At 31.9% G+C, this 26,988-nt stretch overlaps 1 protein-coding gene across 1 annotated transcript; it reads right to left on the reverse strand.

Annotated features, from left to right (window-relative positions):
• Window positions 1-3,455: 3,455 nt before the first annotated feature.
• LOC126880528 (E3 SUMO-protein ligase ZBED1-like) lies at window positions 3,456-26,604 on the reverse strand. Its single transcript, XM_050644443.1, has 3 exons — window positions 22,738-26,604; window positions 12,986-13,199; window positions 3,456-7,387 (listed from the first exon to the last, which is right to left on the reverse strand). Exons 2-3 carry the CDS (start codon window positions 13,191-13,193, stop codon window positions 5,667-5,669), a joined length of 1,929 nt encoding a protein of 642 aa, XP_050500400.1. The 5' UTR covers window positions 13,194-13,199; window positions 22,738-26,604; the 3' UTR covers window positions 3,456-5,666.
• Between the last annotated feature and the right edge of the window lie 384 nt (window positions 26,605-26,988).

A 26,988-nucleotide genomic window follows, 5' to 3' on the forward strand; every position in this document is an offset into this window, starting at 1 on the left:
CTACAGTTTTGCTACTTACGAATACTTATTTTTTTTTGTGGAGAAAACGTGGTTTTTTTGTTAAACAATGTTGAACATTTTCACTCGTAAATAACTCGAAAAATATTGACTGGACCACTTCGGTGGTGACATTGAAAATGTACACGGTATCGCCGTATTTCACGTTCATTTACTGGGCTATAACACATATAAGTTATTGTTACATATATGTTAGGGGGCCCCATTTCCAATTCTGCAGGGGGGGACGGATTTTGTTACGCCACTGACAAGACTCTCCCCACGTAGGTACTTTGTCCAGAGGATAAGGGCATGTTAGGTTCCATCCTCTAATATAGAAAAACTATTAATATCTTATTAGTTAAAATTTCACATATTTATAGTAGAGCAGTGTATGCATATGCCATTCGAATGAAGGTTCCCACAGTTGTACACACGCAGTGTGTGCACATCATCAGGGAGGAGTACCCGAGAATCCGAAGAGTACGGCGCACAGCGATGCACACAAGTGCACCGTTTCAGAAATTGAATAGATAGGTACTCCGTGTAGTGATGTTGATTATAGTTACTTTCGAGTAATCGATACAAATCGTTACTTTTGAATAAAGTAATCATTTAAAGTATTCGTTACTTTGATTACTTTGATTACTTTTGTATTGAGTATTTCTCGGTAGATAGGTATTTTGTGTAGGTATTCGGATATAACAAGTAATCATTTACAGTACTCGTTACTTTGATTACTATGATTACTTTCGTTACTTTTGTATCATTTACAGTATTCGTTACTTTGATTACTATGATTACTTTCGTTACTTTTGTATCATTTACAGTACTCGTTACTTTGATTACTATGATTACTTTCGTTACTTTTGTATCATTTACAGTATTCGTTACTTTGATTACTATGATTACTTTCGTTACTTTTGTATTTGAGTACCGGTAATCATATCGAGAATCGTATTTCTCGGTAGATAGGTATTTTGTATAGGTATTCGGATATAACAAGTAATCATTTACAGTATTCGTTACTTTGCTTACTATGATTACTTTCGTTACTTCTGTATTATTTACAGTATTCGTTACTTTGATTACTATGATTACTTTCGTTACTTTTGTATCATTTGCAGTATTCGTTACTTTGATTACTATCATTACTTTCGTTACTCTTGTATTTGAGTACCGGTAATCATATATAGAATCGTATTTCTCGGTAGATAGGTATTTTGTACAGGTATTCGGATATAACAAGTAATCATTTACAGTATTCGTTACTTTGATTACTATGATTACTTTCGTTACTCTTGTATTAATTTGAGTACCGGTAATCATATATAGAATCGTATTTCTCGGTAGATAGGTATTTTGTATAGGTATTCGGATATAACAAGTAATCATTTACAGTATTCGTTACTTTGATTACTATGATTACTTTTGTATTTGAGTACCGGTAATCATATCGAGAATCGTATTTCTCAGAAGAGGTAGGTATTTTGTACAGGTATTCCGATATAACAAGTAATCATTTACAGTATTCGTTACTTTGATTACTATGATTAGTTTTGTATTTGAGTACCGGTAATCATATCGAGAATTGTATTTCTCAGTAGGTAGGTATTTTGTATAGGTATTTCGATATAACAATGACCTTCACCGATCTGTTGAATGGATAAAAATGATTTTATATGTAAAATAGGAGATGATTGAATGCTCGAATATTTGAAATTTATGGAAATAAAAGGCAGATATCACCTAGTTGCTCGATATTTGCCTTTTATTTCCATAAATTTGATATGTAATTTATGATTTTAAAAATTACAAATAACAATAGGGGCGCCTGATATAATATTGACCAGATGTTTTGATAAATTTTATCGGCCCGTGCAGATATCTATTAGGATTTTAGATTTTTGGATCATTCGAAACAAAAAAGGTGTTTTGTAATTTTTCTCTTGTTGGTCATTTTCGAGTTATACACAAATTAAAACCAAAAAAAAAGGAAAATGACAATTTTTAAGGCTAAAAAACATAGTTAAAAAATAACATTTTTGAAATTACGAAGTACCTAAATTGAATTCAAACCTTCTTCTATCAGTTCTCGAAAGGATTTTATGCTTATTTCATTTTAAAACTTTGTTTTTTAGTTATTAATGCAGGCCCGTCTTCCCTTAAGACCGCTTCGTGTTCGTAACAATTAAAAAATATATATTTTAGAATAAAACTTACCAAAAATTCTTATTGAGACCCGATAGAAGAAAGTTTAAGTAATTTGAATTTAGATACTTAATGATTACAAAAATAATATATTTTACTTGTGTTTTTGGGTCTTGAAAATCGTCATTTTTGTTTTTTTTTTCAGTTTTAAATTGTTTATAACTCGAAAACGATCAACTTAAGAGGAAACAGTAGCGATCAACAGGTAGCGAAAACGCGTTCCAAGATTGCGGCTGTAATTTTGAATATTTTTTCGAGATATTTGGCACACATATTCGTATTATAATAAAAAATGGCGGTACAGAGCCCAATTTGAAAAATATATTAATATGTGGAAATTACTCTGTAATTAAATACAACATTAAAAAAACGAGCCTGTACCGCCATTAAGAAGAACAAAAAAATACACTTTCTTCAAATAAACTTTTTTATCCGATGCCTAGATTTTGTGTCATTTTGGAACTACTAAAATTTTTTATTTCATTAGTAGTTCCAAAATGACACAAAATCTAGGCATCGGATAAAAAAGTTTATTTGAAGAAAGTTTATTTTTTTGTTCTTCTTAATGGAGGTACAGGCTTGTTTTTTTAATATTGTATTTAATTACAGAGTAATTTCCACATATTAGTAAATTTTTTAAATTGGGCTCTGTACCGCCATTCTTTATTATATTAAGAATATGTGTGCCAAATATCTCGAAAAAATATTCAAAATTATAGCCGCAATCTTGGAACGCGTTTTAGCTACCTGTTGATCGCTACTGTATCACCTTAAGAGAAAAATTACAAAATACCTTTTTTGTTTCGAATGATCCAGAAAATTTAAAATAATATCTTAACGAGCCGAAAACAATTTATGGGCCATTCCACGAACATACGCCTGTTTTGGATTACTTCGACAACGAATATTTTACTGTGCAACATAAGAAGTACGAAAGTAAATGGCGCTAATAATTATTCCAATACACAACAATGTAATTTGAAATTTACTTTCGTTCTTCTTATTTTGCACAGTAAAATATTCGTTGTCGAAATAATCCAAAACAGGCGTATGCTCGTGGAATAGGGTATAGTAGAATTTATTAAAAAAAGTCATTTTTTGATTATTAATTAATTATTGTCTGTATAAAATTATATCGGGAACATTTTGCTTTTTATAATTTTTAACAGCATAAATTCTATATCAATTATTGTTGAATATTAAACCGGTTTTAAATTAAATTAGGTTTTTTAACAAATGTAAACATATTTTAAGTTTTTTATTTTTATTTAAGCTATTTATAATACAAAAATAAAAACAATAAAATACAATAATATAATACAATACAATAAAATACAATAATACAATATAATACAATAATAATAATACAATACGATACAATATGCAGGGGTCGGCAACTTTGGCCCGCGGGCCGCATGCTATCCTCTTTTTGAGGGCCCGCCAAAGCATCAATATAATTTTAGAAAAAATCAAAAAACTTAGTGTCGTGCCGAAATGTGGCCGATGACAAAAATGCGGGCTAACAGAATAATGGGAAGGTGTATTTCACTACAACAACAGTAGATACTTAATGAGAAATACAAGTTATTTTTAATTTGGTAAAATAATTCAGGTCTTATCATAGAAAAAATAAATAAAATGCAACAGAAAAAAAAATTAATGAGAAAAAGTGTGAATTTAATGAAAAGTTAATTTCTTTATTAATAATTTTATTAAAGCACTATGCTTAATTTGCAAAGAATCTATAAGAGTACCTATTCAAAGAAATTAGCTTGTCTCACCACTACATGAAACACAAAAGTGAATGTGATAAATTTGAATCTCAGTTCAGACAAAATAAAATTGGCTCTTTACAAAAATCATTAGACGGACAACAAAGCGCTTTTAAAAAATGTAAAGAACGCAATTCAGCATTAAGTAATCAAATATTTCAAAATAGATTGCTTAACATAACAAACCATTTACGGATGGATAGTTCATTAAAAAATTTATTAAGGGGAAAGAAAGAAAATGCAAAATTTTGACGCCTGTCAAAATGTTCAATGCATTTTAAATGTAATCATTTTTTTCGAATCTTGAGAAAACTAATAAGTATTTTTGAAAAATTTAAACGCAGTACTCGTATAAAAGATTACTTTATTACCGAGAGCCGAAAGTCCCTTAGAATGAATATAGTTTCTTTTGGATGAGATATTTGAAATTAAAAATCACACCAAATTTTCTCTTTTTTTTTCACCCTTGTAACTTATTAAAATAAACATTATAGAAGTTTTCAGGGACTTCGCCTTCGGTAATAACGTAACCTTTCATTCTGCGTTTCAATTTTTCAAAAATAATTATTACTTAGTTTTCTCAGGATTCGAAAAAAATGAATCCCATTTAAATAGCATTGAAACCGAAAGTTCGTACCCGTTCCCTTAACGCAATTTGACCAAAACAATTTTAAAAATTTGAAAATTTTAATTTGTCTGTACGCAGAGCAGTTCGATGTATTAAAATTATATCAATGTTTAGTACAACAACAGAGGTAGAGGTTTAGTACAACAAAAAATGAGGTGTTCTCACCAAATAATGCTTCAAATACGATGTACAGAATAATTTTGAATTCGGTTCCGCTAATGACCTTTCTTTTTGTCCTTAACTTAAAAGTTGAAAAAGTTTAATTTCTCTTGATTCATATTTATCGTCTAATTATTTTAACTGTACTAATGTAATATGCGATAGAAATATGGAGGCGATTTTACCTCAACCTTGTACAATAAACGGACAGAAGAGGTCATTTAATTTAAGTACCTCGGGTTATTGGATCGATAGCAGTCTAAATCCTAATCTAGAAATAAGATCTAGAATAGAACAGGCCAGAAAATCTTTCGAAAAAGTTAAAAGACTGCTATATGATTCTCGAAATAAATTCGAAATTCTACTACGTTTATCAAAAACCTACGTTTGGTTGACTCTTCTCTATTCTATGCAGTTGAAATGTGGATCCTTAAAACTGCAACCATTAATAAATTGGAGACCTTTGACATGTGGATCGACCGGAGAATTCTCAAAATTTGTTAGACATCGCATACCTCAAACGAAGAAGTGCTGCACGGAATATGCAAAGCACGATAACTTTTCAACAACACAGTGAAAGTTAGAAAAACATCATACCTAAGCTACATATGTACTGAGAAAGAATAAGCACTAATATATATGCTCAACTGACAGTGAAAGGAAAGATCGAGGGAAAGAGAGGCCTAGGAAGGAAAAGACTATCGTGGCTAAGAAACATCCGACAATGGACAGGGCTAAATTTTGAATAGCTAATAAGAACTGATACGAGACAGACAAGAGTTTGCAATAAAATTGTAGTAGCCAACCTTTACCTTCAAAGGAGAGGGCACTTTAAGAAGAAAAAGAATATGATATAATGAAACAATAAAATATATAAAAACAATGTCGTACATGTAAAATCAAAGATTTTCATTTTCATGTAGAAACATTATCATTTCCACATTTTCTCCGGTCAATCGATTTCTTCTGTCAGAAATTAATTGACCAGCCGTTGAAAATACCCTCTCTGATGGTACTGATGTTGACATTATGCATAAATATTTTTTGGCCAATTGCGCTAAATGCGGATATAAGAAAGCTCTGGTTTTCCACCATTCCAGAGGGTTTTCTTTTCTAGGAATTAGACTTTCGGCTAAATATGCCCTTACTTCGATGATTGCTGCTGCTTTTGAGTCGATGTCTTTTGGTGTCTCTACGGCCTTATCAAAGTCTTCCCAAACTAAATTTTGATCGTCATATGCGGCCGTTTCTTCTCCGGTATTCACTTCGTCATTGTCATGGTCATGAATAATATCTTCCGACCGTCGTTCCGAAATGATTAGTTTAGCTACCTCATGTTGAATATGCTCTTTGGTACTATTGGAGTTATAGTCTGAATCAAACACTTTGGTTTTGAACCTTGGATCCAAAAAACCACATCTTGCCATTAAAGTGTTTGATTCAGCAGAACCGAATCTTGTCCCTATCTCTTTTTCGTAATGATAGATAAGATTCTTAATTTTGTCACTTGTTGTACTCTGTTCAATTTTATGGACAGCTGAAAGCAGGCCCTTTACAATGACAATTACCTTCGATAAGGTTACATTTTGTTCTGCACTCATCTCTGTAGTGAGCTGTTCAAACGGCTTTAAAACGCAACACATTTCTTTTAAAGCGACCCATTCGGATTCCGTCAACAGTTCTACAGGAATCTGCAGAATTCCTATAGTTGCAGTTAGAGGCTCGCGAACTTTTAGAAAACGCTCAATCATAAAATATGTAGAGTTCCATCTGGTCGCTACATCGTTTTTTAATTTTAATGATCTTTGACCCTCATTCATCTGACCTTGCATAGCCTTAAATTTAGTGTTAGCTTTTGTACTTCTATGAAAGTACTCTACTATCGCCTTAACTTTTTTTCGTAATGGGGACACATCAGAAATTTCTAACCCACTTTGAACAATTAAATTAATCGTGTGAGCAAAACATCCAATGTGACCCCACTCAGTCAACTTTATTGCTGCCTTGATATTTGAAGCATTATCTGAAGTTACCGAGAAGACTTTTTCTAAGATATCCCATTCATTCACAACACTGTATAAGTCATCTTTTAAATGTTGCGCGGTTTTACTATCATCAAACTGATGACATTTTAATAGAGTGGAATAAAGCGTCCAATCTTTTGTAATGAAATGGACTGTATAAGCTAAATAACTCGTTTGACTGTGTTGAGCAGTCCAACCATCGGTGGTAATGGAAACTGAACTAGCGGTGGACAACAAACCTTTCAACTTTTCAGTTTTTTGGCTGAATTTTTGGGGCAAAAATGAATAGGTAAATGTAAAACGACTGGGAATGACATAAGATGGTTCAACGCCCGCCATTAGGTCCCTGAATCCGCCATTTTCAACAAATGAAATTGGTTGCAAATCATGTACAATCATATGTAAAATTAAGTCATTGAGTTCTTGCTGTCGTCGTAGTGAACAAGGTCTATTTAGGTGACTTAATATTGATGTTTGAGAGGGTTGTTTTAATTTTTTAGACGACAAAGGCAATGCAGATTCAGATACACTTGTTAGCGTCGTAATCTGACTTGAAGTTGAAGCAATGGATTGAGCATCTTCATCATCATTTGGCTCTACAAGTAAAAAATGTCGATTAGCCGTCATCGAAAAATATCTATTAATACTCAAGGCAAATTAGAAAAATACAAGGAAAAATTATTTAGTAATTATTGGATTGCTGGAATCGAATCTTAAGATTGCATCAGTAATATAAGTTTATAGAGCTAACAGAAAGGGTGCTATTTTGTTTATTGACAAATTAGCGCTCCAAAATCTTCTATTTTTCAGTTATTGCTCTGTAACCAAGATTTTAATTTTAAACCAAAACTACCCGAATTAAAATTCATAGTAATTTAATTGGACACAGATTTTTCCGCTTTCCTTTGATAAAAATTTTTCTCGGAAATTCGGGTATTCTCAATAAAACTTTTTATTTTCAACTAAAATTTTAGGGAAGCAATTATTCATTATATTTTCAGAAGCCGGCGAAAATGGAACAAAAAATAGTTTAACAACAATTAAATTGTTAATTAATACTATATTGAATATAAATTAAGTCAATTAAGTTAATTATAAATTTACGGTCGCAATAATAACCAGATTCATTGTGGTACACCAGAGTAACTATGAATTTTGTATAAAAAGGCACTACTCGTATACCTGTCTAATGTACTTTATAGAATTGAAATTGGACTATCAATTTATTTAATTATCGATGAATAATTTATTCTACAATTTAGTTGAAAGTAAAAGATTTTGTTGGAAAAACCCAGATTTTCCGAGGAAAATTTTCGTCGAAGGAAATCGGAAAAAAATACCTCTGTGCAGAATTAAATTACAGTAGATTTTAATTCGGGGGGTTTTTGGTTTAAAGCTAAACCCTTCGGAGTTACAGAGCAATAATCGAAAAAAAAAAACAAAATTTCGGAGCTCTAATTTGTCAATAATAGTACACTTTTTAACAAAATAGCTAAAAAATATATTTTTTCTTTAATTATTAAAATTTGTGTTAAGAAAAAAAATATCCTGTATATTTTATGATGTAGTAAAACTAGTAAACTGAATAATATATTTTGTTTGATTATAATATGTATTACAAACACCCATTCCGTAAAATAGTTATTTATATACCAAGTCAGTAAAGTCTTTACTGACGTGGTGCATACAAAATTTTATCGCCAACATAATTTGGTTGGAAATCAACTTAGAAATTGAATTCCGATGATTCGCACCTTAAAGTTGACTACGTAAGAGTTTGGGCTCTGCAATAATTTAAAAATAATTAAAAATTTATAAAATAAATTGAATAAAAACCTGTCATTTATCTAACTTCTTTAAAATCTCATTACAACTTATAACACTACACAATTTTGTTAATTTGATTATCTTCATTATTCATAAAATTAATCATCTTTAATTTTAATAATCCCTGAATTAAAAACTGGAAAATGAAGTACTGAAAGCTTGGATATAATGCCAAAATATATTTTTCCACCTACCTCTACCGAAAGTATACTTTTCCGGACCTGATTGTAGGGAGCAAAGTTGTACTTTTCCTCCCTAGGGAGGAAAATATTTTTCCTCCCTAGGGAGGAAAAGTAAAAGTGACGTCATGGTATTTCATTCATGAAATATAACTTATTGACGCCCTGTATAATATCTATTTTCTATTACGAAGTATCTATACATTTTAACGTTTATTTATAAAACATCCTGTATTTTGCAGAATGGTAAAAAACAGTAAATTGTTATTTTGATTTAACAATGTTTACATTAATAATTTGACTTATATTTGACAGTTGACAGTTATATTGTACCTACTTGTTGTTTTAGTTCTAATAAATTTTGTTGGTTAGTTACATAAATAAATTAAGTAAAAATGAAAAAATTACTTGTTATTTGAGGAAGGTGGAAAACCCATATGTATAACATGGGAGTAAAGTGCCTTTTCCTCCCTTGCATGATTACTGCCCTCCGCTACGCGTCGGGCAGTAAACTTCATTCTCGGGAGGAAAAGTTACACTTTCCTCCCTTGTTATACAAATAGCTATTATCTACAATTTCAGTTTCTACAAAAATTGGATATTGGTTTTTGATACTTACTTGCAATTTACAATTTAAGATCTTTTGAAATTTTAGATGTCATAATAAACAATTTCATGGCAGTGATGACAGATAACTTGCAAGATGGCCGCTTTCGATTTTTAATCGATAGTTATCACTGTTATCAGTATTGAATAATTACTAAATCGGTAAAGTTTTAATTTATTTTATATGAATATAATTACAAAATACTACAGAATTTCACTGTTTGACATAAATTTAATAGTTAATAGCGCAAATTAAATAATTAAAGTAAATAAATTTTAAGTTCACTTAAATTCTCGCAATTCGATTACTGCCATCGATCATTTACATTCAATCTGGTTTAATTTGATTAATCGCGGCAGGTAAAGTAAAATTCTGCTTTCAGTACAATAAAGTGTTAATGTACTGCCGCAAATGAGGGCAAATGAGTACAATAATGAATTATTTTAGTGACTGTTGGCGATAAAAATTATTAACAATGGACACATTTCTTGACCTAGTCTAGATTTACATATACACATTAAACTATTAGACATTATAATAATGATTCATTTCGGCAGTTTTTTTACCTTTCCATAGGTTATTATTGTTGAATAAGGTTTATTATATCCGAGTCTTAAATAAACCTCGTAAATATACATTTCTGAATGGCCCTTATTTTTGTTTTAGTCTTTAGTGTTCTATAAATAAGTCGCTAAGACTTAGACAATTAGACACCGCACGCACACATCTTATGATAAATTGAATGTCACTCAAATGCAATAAAATTTACATGAATAGATTCGTCTCTGAATCAAAGTTTACGGAAATCACATTTTTGAAGTCCATAAAACTGTCCTCTTCATAAAAATTATTAGTATAATTATTATATTGTCACTATTGAAAAAAGATTAACACAGCATGAGACTAACCCTTACTTTGGGGTGGGTCGGTGGAAGTGCACTGTCGTTCTGTCGTACTGTACGCTATGACTGTAAGGTCATCTATAAAAAATACTTTAATACCCGGAGAAAGATTTACAGTTCCTTTTCACAAAATATTTTTATTCTTTCTATCTATGTAGGTATTTACATACCCATATGATATGGATATGATTTTAAATTTATTTATGTGTATCAATTTTCGTTATTAATTGAAATTCAGAGTTGGTGCAATCTACTGATGTAAAGGACATCGTACACATATTATGGAAAATATAATGTCACTCAAATTCAATAAAATTTATACGAATAGATGCGTTTTAAATTAACGGTCAAATCTTATCATTGCGCCAACTCTATATTTTCAATAATAAGAGCAGAAATTGATATAAATAAATTTGAAATCAAATGGGTACGTACATAAGTTAGAGTTAATATATACTTCGAATCGTTAATAAATTCATTTTTTAGTAAAATTGTGGCTTATTTCCCATAAAAAATACGTAATTATAAAAATGCCACAAGGAAATAGCTTCAGAACAACATTAAGTTAGAGAGAGAAAAAATATTTTAAAATACCCAAATTGTCGGTACTCCATAAATCAGCGGATTAGTTTCACTAATCCGCTTAGACCCAGCGGGGTTTAAGCTCTTGTGAATAGCACCCAGAGCAATAGTAATTGTAACTGACACTTTTACTGACTCAAAAAATGTGATTTCGATAAACTTTAATTGCAATTTGCGCCGTAATTAATCATAATTAAGAGTTGGCGCAATGATAAGATTTGACCGTTAATTTAAAACGAATCTATTCGTATAAATTTTATTGAATTTGAGTGACATTATATTTTCCATAAGATGTGTGCGATGTCCTTTTATTGTATTTGAGTGATATTAAATTTTCCATAACATGCGTGCGGTGTCCTTTCACAAGAAATTTATACTTTTCACTGATAATGCCTGTATAGATAAAGACGACAGATGATACAAAGGAAGCCTCGTTCTCAATGTGATAAATACTGAATTTAACAAATATTTTTGAAAAACATTTTGTCCATTGAAAAAATGATTGCGAAATACTATATGGACATAACTCATTGAAGCAATTTATACGTGGAAAGCCTATCGATTCGGCTATAAATTTTGGGCTCTTTGTTGAAGTAGCGGACATTGTTATAATTGCTGAATCTGCAATGTGCAACTCACTGGGTATTTTTTGACAACTTATTTAACAGCAGAGATTTGTCAATTCATTTACAAAAATGTGGATACCGAGCAATACGAATATTGCGGGAAAATATAATATTATCGAAGTGTCATATACAAGATACGAAAAGAAGCTCGTAGTTCATATGATTTTCAGTTTGATGTACCTAAATAGAGAAATATTTTTTGTAAAATTGAGGTAATAGGTGTGTTACTATAGCATCTAATTTTGACAATATGGAACCTACTAAGCTACTACATTATATTGAACCGTAAGTTCAAAAGAAAACGTTTAATTTCTCAAACACAAGTATAAAAAATTCTAATACATAATTACATGGCAGGCGTTGATCAACACGACTGGTTTGAGTGCTATGGTTTGTTGGAAAATGTTCCACTAAAATCAGAGCCAAGAAGTGGTATTGGTCAATATTCACACGATTCATTGATTTGGCATTAGTAAATGAACTAGTAATAGAACTTCTCTACAACGAGTCAATAAGTCAAATATTACTTTATTAGATTTTCGTCGAACTGTAGCAGTTCCCTACCTAAAATTGACTCTTAGTTCAAGAAGTGTATAGGAAGACCGAGTACATCATCAGCAAAAGTTTCTATGGATGTAAGATTAGATATATGGGAAAGAACCCTTCATGGAAAACGTGAAAAGCAGAGGCGATGTCAGGGGGAAAATTGTAAAGCCAACATACTGTGGAAAATGTACTGTAACATTATGTAAAAATTGTTTTCTACTACAGTATCATAAAAATAAACTTGATTTTATTAGACGTGAATAAAAATTTTAATTCTCGCAACCGATTTAAACCCATTCATACATACCTTCGATTATATGTAATAACTGTAACGCCCAGCGTCCTATTTATGTAAATTAATTTCAAAGATGCAAAGATGTAAATTAATTTCATGTATATTTCCTGATTAACAAGATTACAGATAATTATGTATACCTAATTAAAATTTTGAAATTTGAAAAAAAAAATATCTTGGGCGTTAATGGGGTAAGATTCAATTCCAGCAATAAAATACCTTAACTATAAAACTTTTCCCAAGAATTAAAAACAAACAAAAAATAAGAAATTTTTAAGAACAAACAATGATTAATTACAATTTACTATTTTATTCGAAAAAGAAGTAAAAATTTACCTAAGTGGGAAATTATACATACTTATTGACGTTTCGACTTCTACTTAGGAAATCGTTATCGAAATACAAAATATAAATAAATTAAACAAATCCTGTTTATGTTGCTTAATAGAAAAGTTCTTCTAATTTAATTTAATCTGACTCATTCATATTGACAATTCAGACATAATAATGATACCACAAAGAAATAGCTTCAGAACAATATTGATTAACTATTTTTTAAAGTATATTAATTTTATGCAACGTAAAGATTAAAAAAGTATCTACAATAATCTGCCTTAAATGTGAACTTACTTAATCGTTTCAATGATGATGCACCTGTATTGGAACTAGCATGTTTATTTAAAAAGGTGTGATGTTTGATTGATATGTGTTTCTTCAAATTTGACGTTGAACCGCCTTTATAGGAATATATTATTCCACATATATTACACTTGGCCTTCCCATCAGATGAAGGTGAGAAATGTAACCAAATTTCACTTCTTTTATATGTTTCTTCCATATTAACCTAAAAAATTTATGGCTTTTTAAATTTGTACACAATGATATTTACGTTTCATAATGCTACACTTGCATGTAAGGTTTTGTTTACATAACTAAGTAACAGAAAAGAGGATACCAACAACAACCCATATCCGTTAAAAATAAAGCAGGAAAGCAGAAATACATAACTATAACTACTGTATCAAGGTGCCAGAAATGAGAAAAGAGGATACCAACAAAAACCCATATGCATTAAAAATAAAGCGGGGAAGCAGAAATAGTAGAGAGGTGGAAAGGATATTTTGACGAATTACTAAAGGGCAAGTTGTCAAAGAAAATGCGTGAAAGCAAAAGCAGTAAATGAACACTTAGAAGACATACAAGATAAATCGCCCAGCAAAGAACGAATCGAGTAAATAATAAAAAATCTTAAAAATAACAAATGCCCTGAAAGCGATAACATAGCAGCAAAGACAATTCACTTATATGGGTGGAGAATTGCTATGCTAAATGGATATACAAAATCATAAAGGGAGATATGGATAAAATAACGAATAACAGAAAATTGGAAGGAAGCAATTAGTATTTATCCATTACACAAAAAAGGCAACCAAAAAGAATGCAGTAGCAGTAACTACAGAGAAGTAGCATTAATAAATACTGTATCTATATAAAATCCTATCAAAATTCATAAAATATAAACGTGGAAAAGAAGTTGAACATCTAGTATAATAGACGAATATAGGTACTGGTTTAGCCGAGGGAGAAACACAAAGGACCAAGCATTCGAAGCAGAAAACTATGAACAGTGTTCATTGAATACAACTAATAGCACTATTTATCGACTTCCAGCAAACGCAAACATACTAGCATACGATATAATAAAGAAGAAAACATGAAAAGAGGCGCTTGAGAAATCGGGAGTTAGCAGAAAGTTACGCACCATGATACCTCTTAATTTAGAGAATACATAAAACAAAGCCAAATAAACAATCAACCATCAAACAAATTTATAGTAAACGAAGGATTAAGGCAGGGCGATCCTTTGTCATCACTGCTCTTATTAGTCATCAATAAATGACTCCTGTATCAAAAAAGACCCTAAGTTTTGTCGTTTGCGGATGATGTGGTGTTGCCGGCAACAGGAAAAAAGAGCTACAGAAGATGGTAGGTACAGAGAATAGTAAAAGCAGCAGAGAAAATGGGACTGTAGATAAATGAAACTAACACAAAGAGTATGGAATGAACAGATGGTCAGAACAAAAAGGGATAACAGTTTTAAAGTAGAATTAGAATAACTAAAATCATACGAATTCGAAATGGTATAAAGATTTACGTACCTAGAAGCAATAATATTACGTAAACTGAACATTAAAAAAGAAATACAAGCTAGAATAATGCCAGGCAATAGAATAGAAGTATACATGCGCTTAATGGAATGTTAAAAAGCAAGTTTTTATCAAGAAAGGCAAAAATATAGTTATATAGGTATACAAAACAAGTATACAACCAATAATAACATACTGCAGTAAGACATGGACAATGACAAAAAATGAACAATATTTACTGGAGATCTGGGAAAGGAAAATACTGAAGAAGATATATGGAGAGATAATAAAGGACAGTTTATGGATAAGATGAAAAGCTGAGTTAAATGATTTATACAACCAACCTAATATAATATGAGTGATAAAGGCACAGAGACTTATATGGCGACGTCGTCTAGAAAGGATTCCGAACATGAGGACTCTTAAAAGGGTACTAAACTACGCTATAGCCTCAAAAAAGAGAAAAGACCAAAAAGGAGACCAAAAAATATATGGAAGCAAGAGGTCAAAAAAGATATGGAAATATTGGGACTAGAAGATCAGAAAAGAAAAATGAATAAGAGAAAGGGGTGGAGAAAAATCATATATCAAGCCAGAGAAGATCCAGTGGTCAGTACATAAAAACAGGGTGCGGCATTAGTGCGAGGAAGTCCAATTACTCGTTTGGTGTAAGAGATACGAAAAAATGTATTAAGGTAAAAGTTGGGACATATATATTACCATGATTTAAAAATATTTTCAAATACACAATAAACAATAAAATAATTGTTTAAACAATTTCTGCCCAAAAATTTCTCCCGGCACCAATGACCAAATCACTCTTCGCCCTTATAATTTTTTGAAAGGGAACATTTTTGAACAGGAATCCGCAAATAAAAAGAAACAGAATCAGAAAGTAGGTATAAAATAAAGTCTCCCTACAAACTGTACCTTGGACATTGAACTCAAAAATAGACAGGAACTTCTTAAAATGGCATGTGTTCGTGTTTGTCCTTTTTACTAATCGCACGTGTCATCATCACTCAAAATTTCTCATGTGTGTGTGGTCCACTAGTCCACTCAATCACTCAACTTAAGAGAAAAATTACAAACGACCTTTTTTGTTTTGAATGACACAAAAAATCTTCTTCTAACCAAAAATTAAAATTAACCGAAACAATTTTAAAATTGAACAGTACCTACTTCAAAAAATTTTCAAAAATTGTTAAATTCTACGTGTACCAGTGAAAACACAGAAATGATCCGATATAAGGACGACCTGCACTCATGCACTGATCTGTTTAATGGATAAAAATTATAAATGTAATTTAGTATGTTAAAAATTATTATAAAATACAAGGAGTGCCTGATATAATTTTGTCCTGACTGATTAAAAAATATCACTTTTTTTGTAAATTTTACTAAAATTTTTTCGGCTATGGCAGATATTATTTTAAATTTTTTGGATCATTCAAAACAAACAATTCTGTAATTTTTCTCTTAGTTGACCGTTTTTTAGTTATAACAATTAAAATAAAAAAAAACGAAAAATAACGATTTTCACGGCTCAAAAACAAGTAAAAATATCATTTTTGTTCCTTATGTCTACCAGTTCTTTATAACTATTTTGGACTTATTTCATTTTCAAACATTGTTTTTTAGTTGTTAATGTAGGCCCATCACCCGTCTTCCCATAAGGAACTTTCCTCATTAACAATTAGTGCTTATTATCAAATCATTAATTTAACTATTTTGATTACGAAATAAGCCACAATTGAAAAAATAATTGTCATTGTCAAATCGAATGTCGTTGTCAAAATACAAAAAATTATTAAATTAAACAAAAATGGTGTTTCTTAGTAAAAATTCTTCTAATAATTTATTTAATCTCACTAATTTACATCGGCAATTCAGACATATTATATTATACATTTTAAAGTAGAAGACTAAAATGATATTGCCAATATTTATCAGTTGTTTTCCTGAGACGACTTTACTGAAAGATAGTTCATTCGATTACGTGAAATCAACCCAACTCAAGAATATTTGTCACAAAAAAATCATAGCATGTGATCTGTATTTAAAAAGACAACCACATGCAACGGTCACAGTAAAATTCTCGTGTTAAAGATTTCATAGTAAATCACGAGGGAAAACCAGGAAAAAACCTCGCGTATGGAATCTCTAACACGAGAATTTTACTGTCACCGTTGCATTTGGTTGTCTTTTTAAAGACAGATCACATGCTACGATTTTTTTGTGACGGATATTCTTGAGTTGGGTTGATTTCATGTAATCGAATGAACTATCTTTCAGTAAAGTCGTCCCAAAAACGCAACTCTTTAATTTTAGCAATACCATTTTAGTCTTCTACTTTGTCTGCATTGCCGATATAAATTAGTCAGATTAAATAAAATAGAAGAATTTTTTACTGAGCAACAACATTTTTGTTTAATTTAGCAATATTTTGTATTTTGACAACGACATCCGATTTGGGCGTCGAAACGTTAATAAAATAATTTTTTCAATTTAATTGTGGCTTATTTCCCAATTAAAATAGTTAATTATAAAAATACCACAAGGAAATAGCTTCAGAACAAAATCATGACTTGATGAATTCAAAAAATAGTTATTTTTCTACGGCCGTGCTTAAACAGCCACTTTCCCGCACGCATTTCGTTACCGAAAGTTGCACTTTCCCGCACGGCGTGCGGGAAAGTAGAATACCTTCTAATATTATACTATAATACATAGAATAAACTAATATTGAGATATTATTTACTAATTTATTTCAAATGTATCTTATTGTGTTCATGTTATAATGAAATTATTGCAATAATTCGATGAAATAAAATTATTTTGACATAATATATAAAAGTCACATCAGTAGAAAATTACAATGGTTTTAAATCGTCGTCATGGAAACTAATGTCGTCGGCATGGTAACCCATTAAATTAAAAGTTTGGTTTTGACAACCTTGTTAAAGAATTAATTAGTGTATTTTTACTCCTAAATAAAAATTGATATGCCTCTATTTTTTGTGGTTTTTTTCCAAACGTACGGCCCTAGAAAAAAGAGACTGCCGTTGACCCGAACGACGCGACAGCGGAATTCGGGCAAGCAGTCGAGTGCGGGGAAGACACTTTCCGCATGAGTTAGGAACAATATTTTTTCTAGGACCGTACGTTTGGAAAAAACGCCACAAAAATAGAGTTACATCAATTTTTATTTAGAAGTGAAAATACACAAATTAATTCTTTCACAAGGTTGTCAAAACCAAACTTTCAATATAATGGGTTACCACGACGACGATATTGGTTTTCCATGACGACGATTCAAAACCATTGTAATTTTCTACTGATCTGACGTTTAAATAATACGTCAAAATAATTTAATTTCATCGAATTATCTCGCAAATTTCATTAAAACATGAAGACAGTAAGATAAATTTGAAATAAATTAGTAAATAATATCTAAATATTAGTTTATTGTATGTATTATAATATACAGTGTGTCCACAGATGGGGTTCCTAAGAGGAAAAACTTTTTATTTTCAATTTTAGCGAAAAATGTCATTCTTGATAAGTTTTGCTTGTTCTAAAACCCCATAAAACGAAATAAAATTCAAGTTTTTCAAAACCTGCTTAATTTTGTAGCCAATTTTCAGTAAATCTATAAATTTTTGCACTAAGTTCGAAATCATAACAATAATCTAGTGTTGGTAAGCTACAATGTAGCTTAGTAACTGTCAACTCCGATAAATATTTTGCGAATTGGCATTTTTTTTTCGACAATGTTAAACAAAATATTGATCAATAATGACATTCACAAGATAAATTCTTTGTTGAACGCTTAAAGTTGTCGAAAAAAAATGACAATTCGCAAATTATTTATCGGAGTTGACAATTACTAACCTACATTGTAGCTTGGCAACACTAGATTATTGTTATGATTTCGAAGTTAGTGCAAAAATTTATAGCGATTACATAAAATTGGCTACCAAATTAAGCAGGTTTTGAAAAACTTGAATTTTATTTCGTTTTATGGCGTTTTAAAATAAGCAAAACTTTTTATGAAGAATGACATTTTTCGCTAAAATTGAAAATAAAAAAGTTTTTCCTCTTGGGCACCCCATCCGTGGACACACTGTATTATACGGCCATATTACAAGGTATTTTACTTTCCCGCACGCCGTGCGGGAAAATTTACTTTCACGCACGCCGTGCGGGAAAGTGCAACTTTCGGAAACGAAATGCGTGCGTGAAAGTGGCTCTTTTAGCACGGCCGTAGAAAAAATATTTTTTAATTGTGTTTTTGAGCTTTGAAAATTCTCATTCTTCGGTCTTTTTTAGTTTTAAATTGTTTACAGTTGGAAAACGATCAACTTAATAGAAAAATAATTACAAAAGACGTTTTTTGTTTCACAAAGATCCAAAAAATCTAAAATAATATCTGCCCGGGTGGAAAATATGTAGTAGAATTTATAAATAAAAGTCATTTTTTAATTGTTAATTAATAATTATAGTCAGGACAAAATTAGATCGGCACATCTTGTTTTCTATATAATATTGTTAATATACTTACATACATGCTGAGGAAACTTGAGGGAAGACAAAAATAGCAAATACTGACATGAGGAATACGGATTGGTGGACGGACGAAATACGAGAGAAAATAAAGAACAAAAAAGACAAATGGAAGAGACACGTAAGCACAAAGAACCCGGAAGATTACGAGGCATATAAATAAAAAAGGAAAGAGATTAAACTAGCAGTGAAAGTAGGAAAGGAAAGGTCATGGGAGCTGTTTGGACAACAAATTATAGGGAAAACTCTTCTACGGCGCATTAAAGCAACCGACAAAAGAAAGAGCACACGATGCCGAATATAAAAGAGAAGAATGGAAACGTACTAAAAGAAGAAAAACAAATAATGGTAAAATGGAGAGAACATTTCAAAGAGCAAACACATGCAGACAAGGACAACATAGTGGAGATACAATGAATGAAGAACAACAAGTGGAATCCATAACAAGAGAGGAATTAGACAAAGCAATAGAGTAAAATTAGGCAAATAATCACCAGGTAAGGATCATATCACCCCGGAAATGATCAAATTCATGGGAATAGAGGAAATGGACAGCATGAAAGAACTAATGAATGATATCTTAAGTAGAGCAGAAATACCAAAGGACTGGAAGAAAGACATTAAATTACCAATTACCAATACACAAAAAGGGAGACAAGAGAGACAGTAATAATAACTAGGTATCACCATATCAAGCATCCCTGGGAAGTTATTCGCAGGAATAATAGATACAAGAATAGAAACCCAAATAAAACAACTATGGAAGATACACAGTGTGGATTCAGGAAGAACAGAAGCACGCAAGACCTAATATTCACAATAGGACAAGTAAGTGAGAAGGTAATCAATAGGAATAAAGAGATAGGTACATATATGCTTCATCGACCTGGAAAAGGCGTTTGGCAGAATCCGAAGAAAGGACGTATGGAAGACAGTAAATGAAAGAGGAGTCGACAGGCTTCTAATAGAAGTAATAAAGGATATGTACAAAAATAATACAAAGACAGTAAGAACTAATAACGAGGAATCCAGAGAATTTACTACAAGTCAAGGCGTCAAACAGGGATGCGTGTTGAGTCCACTGCTATTCTCAGTGGTACTGGATGATGCAATTAAGAAAGCCAAGAGAAGAATGAGAAAACTAACATTAGGATATTGGCAAATGAACTATTGGAGCTACTATTTGCAGACGACATGGTATTTATAGCAGAAAACAGAGGAGACTTACAGAAAAATCTTGAAATCCCAGAACAAAAACTATCACAAACATAAATATGAAAATTAATATAGATAAAACAAAAACAATGATAATCTCAAATACCAGGAAGACACAAGCAATAGAATTAGACGGAAAACAACTAGAGCAAGTGTAATATTTTAAATACCTAGTAATAATAATTGAATCAAATGGTAAACAAGACATGGAAATAAACGATGGAATGGGACGAACAGGAAGGTTATTTAACACTACGAAAATATACCAGATACCAGAGAAAATAAAAACGGGAGTAGTTAGTTAGATCAGTAGTTAGATCAACAATCATGTATAGCAGCGAGGCATACACAATACACATTGACGGGGAGACAAAAATCCAGAGTCAATGCTACGGAAATGAGGTAATGAGGAAAATAGCAAAGAGTTATGTGCGTAGATGAAATCAGGAAAGAACTCAAAAAGAAACGATTGGCACTGGAAAGTGCAAGAAACTTAACACAGGATCGGAAAGCATGGAGACTACAATGCCAAACTCAACTCCACCAGCCTTACACCTGAAGGTAGAAAGCCTTAGGACTAAGAGTAAGTAACATACTAAATTACATATCAAATAATAATTTTTATCAATTAAACAGAGATCGGCGCAGGTCGTCCTTATATCGGATTCTCTACTATAGATGATTAATCCTAAATCAAATAATGCGGAGGTAGCTGATTGATTACGTAAGTAATTAAGAATTAAAAAAAAACGTATATGATTAAAAAATAACTTAATTAAATAAAATGCACATTACTTTACACAATACTTAGCATAACAGTCAAATTTCCATTTACCCATTTTCGCAGCAAGAGCAAGTAGTAATTCTCTAGTTAAAGAGACAGTTAAGAAAGAGAAAAAGAACAGTTGGGACACATTCGGAGAAAAAATGGATGAAAAAGCACAGAGAATGTAAAATTATTTTATAGCACCTGAAAAACCTAAGACGTATCAAAGAAACAAAACTAAAACAAATAATAAACAGGGAATGAACGAAGGAACAATAATAAACGACGAATAGAAAATAATGGAAAGATGGAGGGAAAATTTCGAGCTGATACTGAATGGAAAGCAAGGGAATATAATGGAAAAAGAAAGCCATATCAACAGAGAATAAACGAGAAACATGGAAAATTCAGAAACTGTAGAAAAAGAAGAACTGGAAGAAGCAATAAGATAAAGATTTGAAAAGCACCAGGAACCGATGAGGTAGCACCACAAATGTTGAAATATATAGTAGTAAAAGGAAAAGAAAAATTGTTAAGTATACAAATAATCTAATCTGGAAGAGAAAAATAATACCCAGAGAATGGACGAATGCAATAATTATACGTATGTATACACAAGAAAGGAATAGAAAACACAAGAGACTGTAAGAACTGTAGATGTATATCACTACTATATGTAGCAGCAAAATTATACGAAACTGTAATAGAAAGGACAATTAGAACAGAAATAGAACACAACTTAAAGTACGTACAAAGTGGATTCAGGAAATGACATAACACCATCCAATAAGCATTAGAAAAAGCCTTAAAGAAAAATAGAGAAATATATCTGAGCTGTATAGACAAGAAAAAAGCATTCGACTCAATCAAAAGAAAGATATATGGGTAAGCCTAAAGAAGAAACAAGTAAGTGAAAAACTGATCGAAGCAACAAAAAGTATATACATACATGAAAAAAAAACAAATACAATAAAATGCTAAATATGCAATCAGAACCATTTGAAACTACACAATGAAACTAGACAAAAACTGGATTTTAAACAAAAGACATTAGAGCAGAATTCATGCAGCAGAGATGAAGTACTTCAAAAGAACCAAAGAAGAACAGATAGAATAAGAAATGACGAAATAAGAGAAAAACTTAAAATCAAACCGATACTCGACTCAATTAAGGAGAAAAAATTGGCATGTTTCGGAAATTTAACCCGGATGGACAATAACAGACAAGTGAAAGGAGTGTGGGAAGCAAATCCAATAAGGAAGAACAGAACAACAGAAGAGGGCGACCCATTATGCAATGGAATAGTGGCATCTCGCAGATACTACAAAGTAAGGGTAAAACTTGGCAAGAAGCAACACAAATGGCAATGAATAGGAAAGAATGGAAAAAGTTCATTAAGCACTTGAGTCTAGACGCAACTTTCGACACCTTAGACGAGGACTGATTAAGTTTGAATGAATGATATAAAAAATAATGCAAAAATTTTTGTAAAAAATGCAATGAACGGGTATGTTTTTAAATTATGAATGGCCCTACACTGAAAGTTATCAATATGTCTACTGATTAAGAAAGATAAATGATTTAAAAAAATAACGTAATTAAATAAAATGCATATTATTATTTAAATAAAATAATAATAGGCTACACTTTACACAATAATTAGCATAATATTCAAATTTCCACTTACCGATAGCTACTTTCGTAGCAAGTAGCAATAGCAAAGATACGTCTTTTGAAGAGTGAAGAGTTGAAACTGAAACGGCTTCTTCTTCTTAGCACTTAGCACAAGGGTACGTAACGTATTGCTTGTTTGAGCGTTAATTAGAATCTGAAACACTGAAATGAAATTGAAATCTTCGGAGCATCGTAGTTTCCTTCTACCCCTTCCTTCTATCCAGAAGTAGAAAGTTAAATCCTTTATCCTTTTGTCCATTGAATCTCGATGGTCAAAAAGCACACATATGGTTCCATATTACGGAAACCTCGTTCGTTACAACTTATCTCGAAATTCGGAATAATACACAATTGACAAGACAAGACAAATTACTTTATCACACACATTTCAAAAAAGTACTTCATTTCCTTCGTAAAAAGATACGGGCACAATTAGACTTGTCGCTCAGTTGTAAGTCCATATGTTGTAAGAGAAATTTATGAGGGGCTTTTGAATTTTCAAAAACCATGCCTTTTGTTAAATGCGTAACCATTAAAAGTAGATATTTAACTCAACACAAGAACGTGTCAAGGAAGTTCCTGGAACTTAATTACTCGCAATTTCGCGGTACTAAACTATTTTAACACGTTAACTGCCTCATAGACGTTTACTTATTAATTTTTGGCGAAGTTAAAATAAGGTAAATATTTTTAAACTAAACGTACATAGAGGTATAGAAGAAGGGTTGGTGGTGAATAAGGGTTTTATCTATGGTGAGTGAATCCATACATAAAAATTACAAACATGTTTTTTTGTTTGTACAAAAGGGTGTACCTATGTATAAATTTAGATCTGTTATCCAGTGATAACAAAAACTCCAATAGTCTCTTAGATTATTGAAATGTGCCTTTAACGCTAAGTACTTCACTGCACTTCACTGCTGCTTAGAACCTAAGAACCTATACGGTAGCTCCAGTGGTTTGTGGCTCTTCAGTCTCCGAGTCTGCTCAGTGCTCACTATTATCTATCAGGATTAGTGCAAGATTGTTTGGGTGGTTTTTCAATTCCACCAAATAGCGGCTGCTGTATTCACTTACTATTTCCTTAACTGTGCCTACTTGGGATCGTCTCGGATTTCCCTGTTTGGTATAAACCAAGAAGGTGCATTTGTTATGGTCCCTAGTACCTTCGACTGAAAGCGTATAGTTGTACATGTACACTTGTACCTATATGAATATGTTCTGTTAGAATATGTACTTGTACCTATATCATAAACTGGTACTGGTAAAATGATACGCAATTTGGGTTTCACAAAGGCCTGGGAACTCGTGAAGTTCTTTTTTCACTTAACATACTTATACAAAGGTGCCTGGACGTCAATCAAGATATATACAGTCGGAAAAATGAAAGAATACCTATGAACGAACATACAAAATACGCTGTATTTTCCTGTTACCGTGTCACAAAGAAAATTGTCCAGTGCAAGTACGTGTAACAATAATTATTACATGTACTTGCGCTGGCCAATTTTTTGTGTAACACGGTGACAGGAAAATACAGCGTGTTTATATGTTCGTTCATGGGTATTCTTTCATTTTCCTACTGTATGCGTGTTTTATTGACTATAATAAATCATTCGATAAAGTACGACATTAACAATTATTAATGCATGTCCGGGAATCAAAGAACATAGACTACAAATGACCTCAGGATTATATCGAATTTATACTATAAGCATTGAGCAAAAGTACGTGTTAACAATCAGTTGTCAGAGGAAATTGAAATCAGACGTGGAGTGAGACAGGGATGCGTGTTGTCGCCAATTCTTTTTAATGTCTACTCGGAAGCGATCTTAAAAAAAGCTCTTGAGGGTGAAACAGGTGGAATAAAAGTAAATGGAGTTCCCATTAACAACATTAGATATGCGGATGACACTGTCATCTTAGCTGAAAATATTGGGGATTTTCAGAGGCTGGTGACCAGAATATAGGAGTTTGGACAAGAATACGGGCTACCAATGAATGTCAAGAAGACAAAGTTTATGAGAATATCGAAAACTCAAAGAAATAACGAAAATCTATTCAAAAACGGATCGAATATCGAACGAGTCGACCAATATGCATATCTTGGAACAATGATCCAACTCCACAGGAGATTACTTACAGGAAATCAAAATCAGAATAGAAAAGGCTAGAGTAAATTTTAACAAAATGCGAAAAGTGCTCTGCACAACAGCTTTAAAGTTGGAGCTAAGAGTTAGGTTGGCTAGATGCTACGTTTTCTCGACTTTGCTTTATGGAATGGAAGCTTGGACCTTGAATGCTGCATCAATGAAAAAACTAAAATCATTCGAGCTGTGGGTGTACAGAAGAATTCTGAAAATATCGTGGACAGAACACGTCACAAACAAAGAGGTTCTGAGAAAGATGAATAAAGAGATGGAAATCCTAAATACCATCAAAATAAGAAAATTGGAATATCTCGGACATATTTCACGTGGAGAGAGATACAGCTTGCTTAAATTGATTATGCAGGGAAATATTCAAGGAAAGGGAAGCATAGGGAGACGCAGAATATCATGGCTGCGCATGAACTTTTCAGAGCAACCGTCTCTAAAATACGAATAGCTATGTTGATTGCCGCCTCCGCAGCGGAGATGGCACTTAAAGAAGAAGATCCTAAAAACCCTCGAGTAATCTGTTTGCATCAATTAAGTGGCAAAAACCCTCTAAACTCTAGATGACGTACCTTTGAATAACCCTGGATACCAGAGGTGCTTCGGAGGTCGGTTCTGATTGCATATTCGTATTCAGTGACCCCAAAAACCCCCCGAATAACAAAATCTGACCGTATACTGATTTTGACATGTTTATGAACTTTTGGATGCATTTTATACATTTTAAAATGCGCTTATGCATTTCCACCCATTTTTCTATTGTAACCTTTTTCTTGAGTTCATCCTGAACACAACGCAAAAAGTTGCAAGTCTAGGTGCTCTATTTAAAAATCTATTTATTCTGGTGCTTTTAGTGCTAAATGCCCTGGTCTAATTCTAATAAAACCAATGCAATGCATACAAAATTAAAGTTGTTGATCATTGATCATACTCATACTGTAGAAACATAATCATTTCCACATTTTTACGGTCAGTCTAGAAAGTATGTAAGTAAAGTAATGGTTGTAGATTGTAGATACAATAATCGTTACTCGCTCTTCTGATACGATTGGTAAGAAGTAACGAAGTAATCAGAGTAATCAAAGTAGATACAATAGTCATTAGTCGCTCTGATACGATTGGTACGAAGTACCGAAGTAATCAGAGTAATCAAAGTAATCAGAGTAATCAAAGTAATCAGAGTAATCAAAGTAATCAACGATTGGTACGAAGTAACGAAGTAATCAGAGTAATCAAAGTAGATACAATAGTCACTACTCGCTCTGATACGATTGGTACGAAGTAACGAAGTAATCAGAGTAACCAGAGTAATCAAAGTAATCAAAGTAATCAACGATTGGTACGAAGTAATCAGAGTAATCAAAGTAATCAGAGTAATCAAAGTAATCAGAGTAATCAGAGTAATCGAAGTAATCAGAGTAATCAAAGTAATCAGAGTAATCAAAGTAATCAGAGTAATCAAAGTAATCAGAGTAATCAAAGTAATCAGAGTAATCAAAGTAATGAGAGTAATCAAAGTAATCAGAGTAATCAAAGTAATCAGAGTAATCAAAGTAATCATAGTAATCAAAGTAATCAGAGTAATCAAAGTAATCAACGATTGGTACGATGTAACGAAGTAATCAGAGTAATCAAAGTAACGATTTGTTTCTCTGAATAGTAATCGTTACTTTCGGTAATCGCAAGTAACGAGTACTTTGTAACGAATAGTTACTTTTTCAACATCACTAACTCCGTGATGTGATGTGATGGTCGCTCTCGTATACGGACAATGGTACTTGCTATTAGCGATGGGAGTACCGAATCCTTAAAAACGTTTGTAGACCGTAACGTGTCGAATACCGTTAAAAATGGTAACAATAATTATAACAGGAGTTTGAGGAGATTGACAATAAGATTTATCGAATCAACGCATGTAATTTTTCTGCAGTTTTGTGCTAATTGTGAAAGCGTAACAACGTCTCATTAATAATATTTCAAATTTGATTCATCATTCTCTTTGCCTTATCCCTATGCGGGGTCGGCTTCCCTAATTGCATTTCCCCACACAATTCTATCTTGGGTCATATCAATGTCAATCCCCTTTACCAACATGTCCTGTCTTATCG

The sequence above is a fragment of the Diabrotica virgifera genome, chromosome 2 (genome assembly GCF_917563875.1).
Source record: "Diabrotica virgifera virgifera chromosome 2, PGI_DIABVI_V3a".
Taxonomy (NCBI): Eukaryota; Metazoa; Arthropoda; class Insecta; order Coleoptera; family Chrysomelidae; genus Diabrotica; species Diabrotica virgifera.

Coding starts and splice junctions, on each gene's coding strand:
- LOC126880528 (XM_050644443.1), bottom strand. CDS start 13,193: ATGGAAGAAACATATAAAAGAAGTGAAATTTGGTTACATTTCTCACCT. Junction 7,388..12,985: donor ATCATCATTGAAACGATTAA/GTAAGTTCACAT, acceptor TTTTACTTGTAG/AGCCAAATGATGATGAAGAT.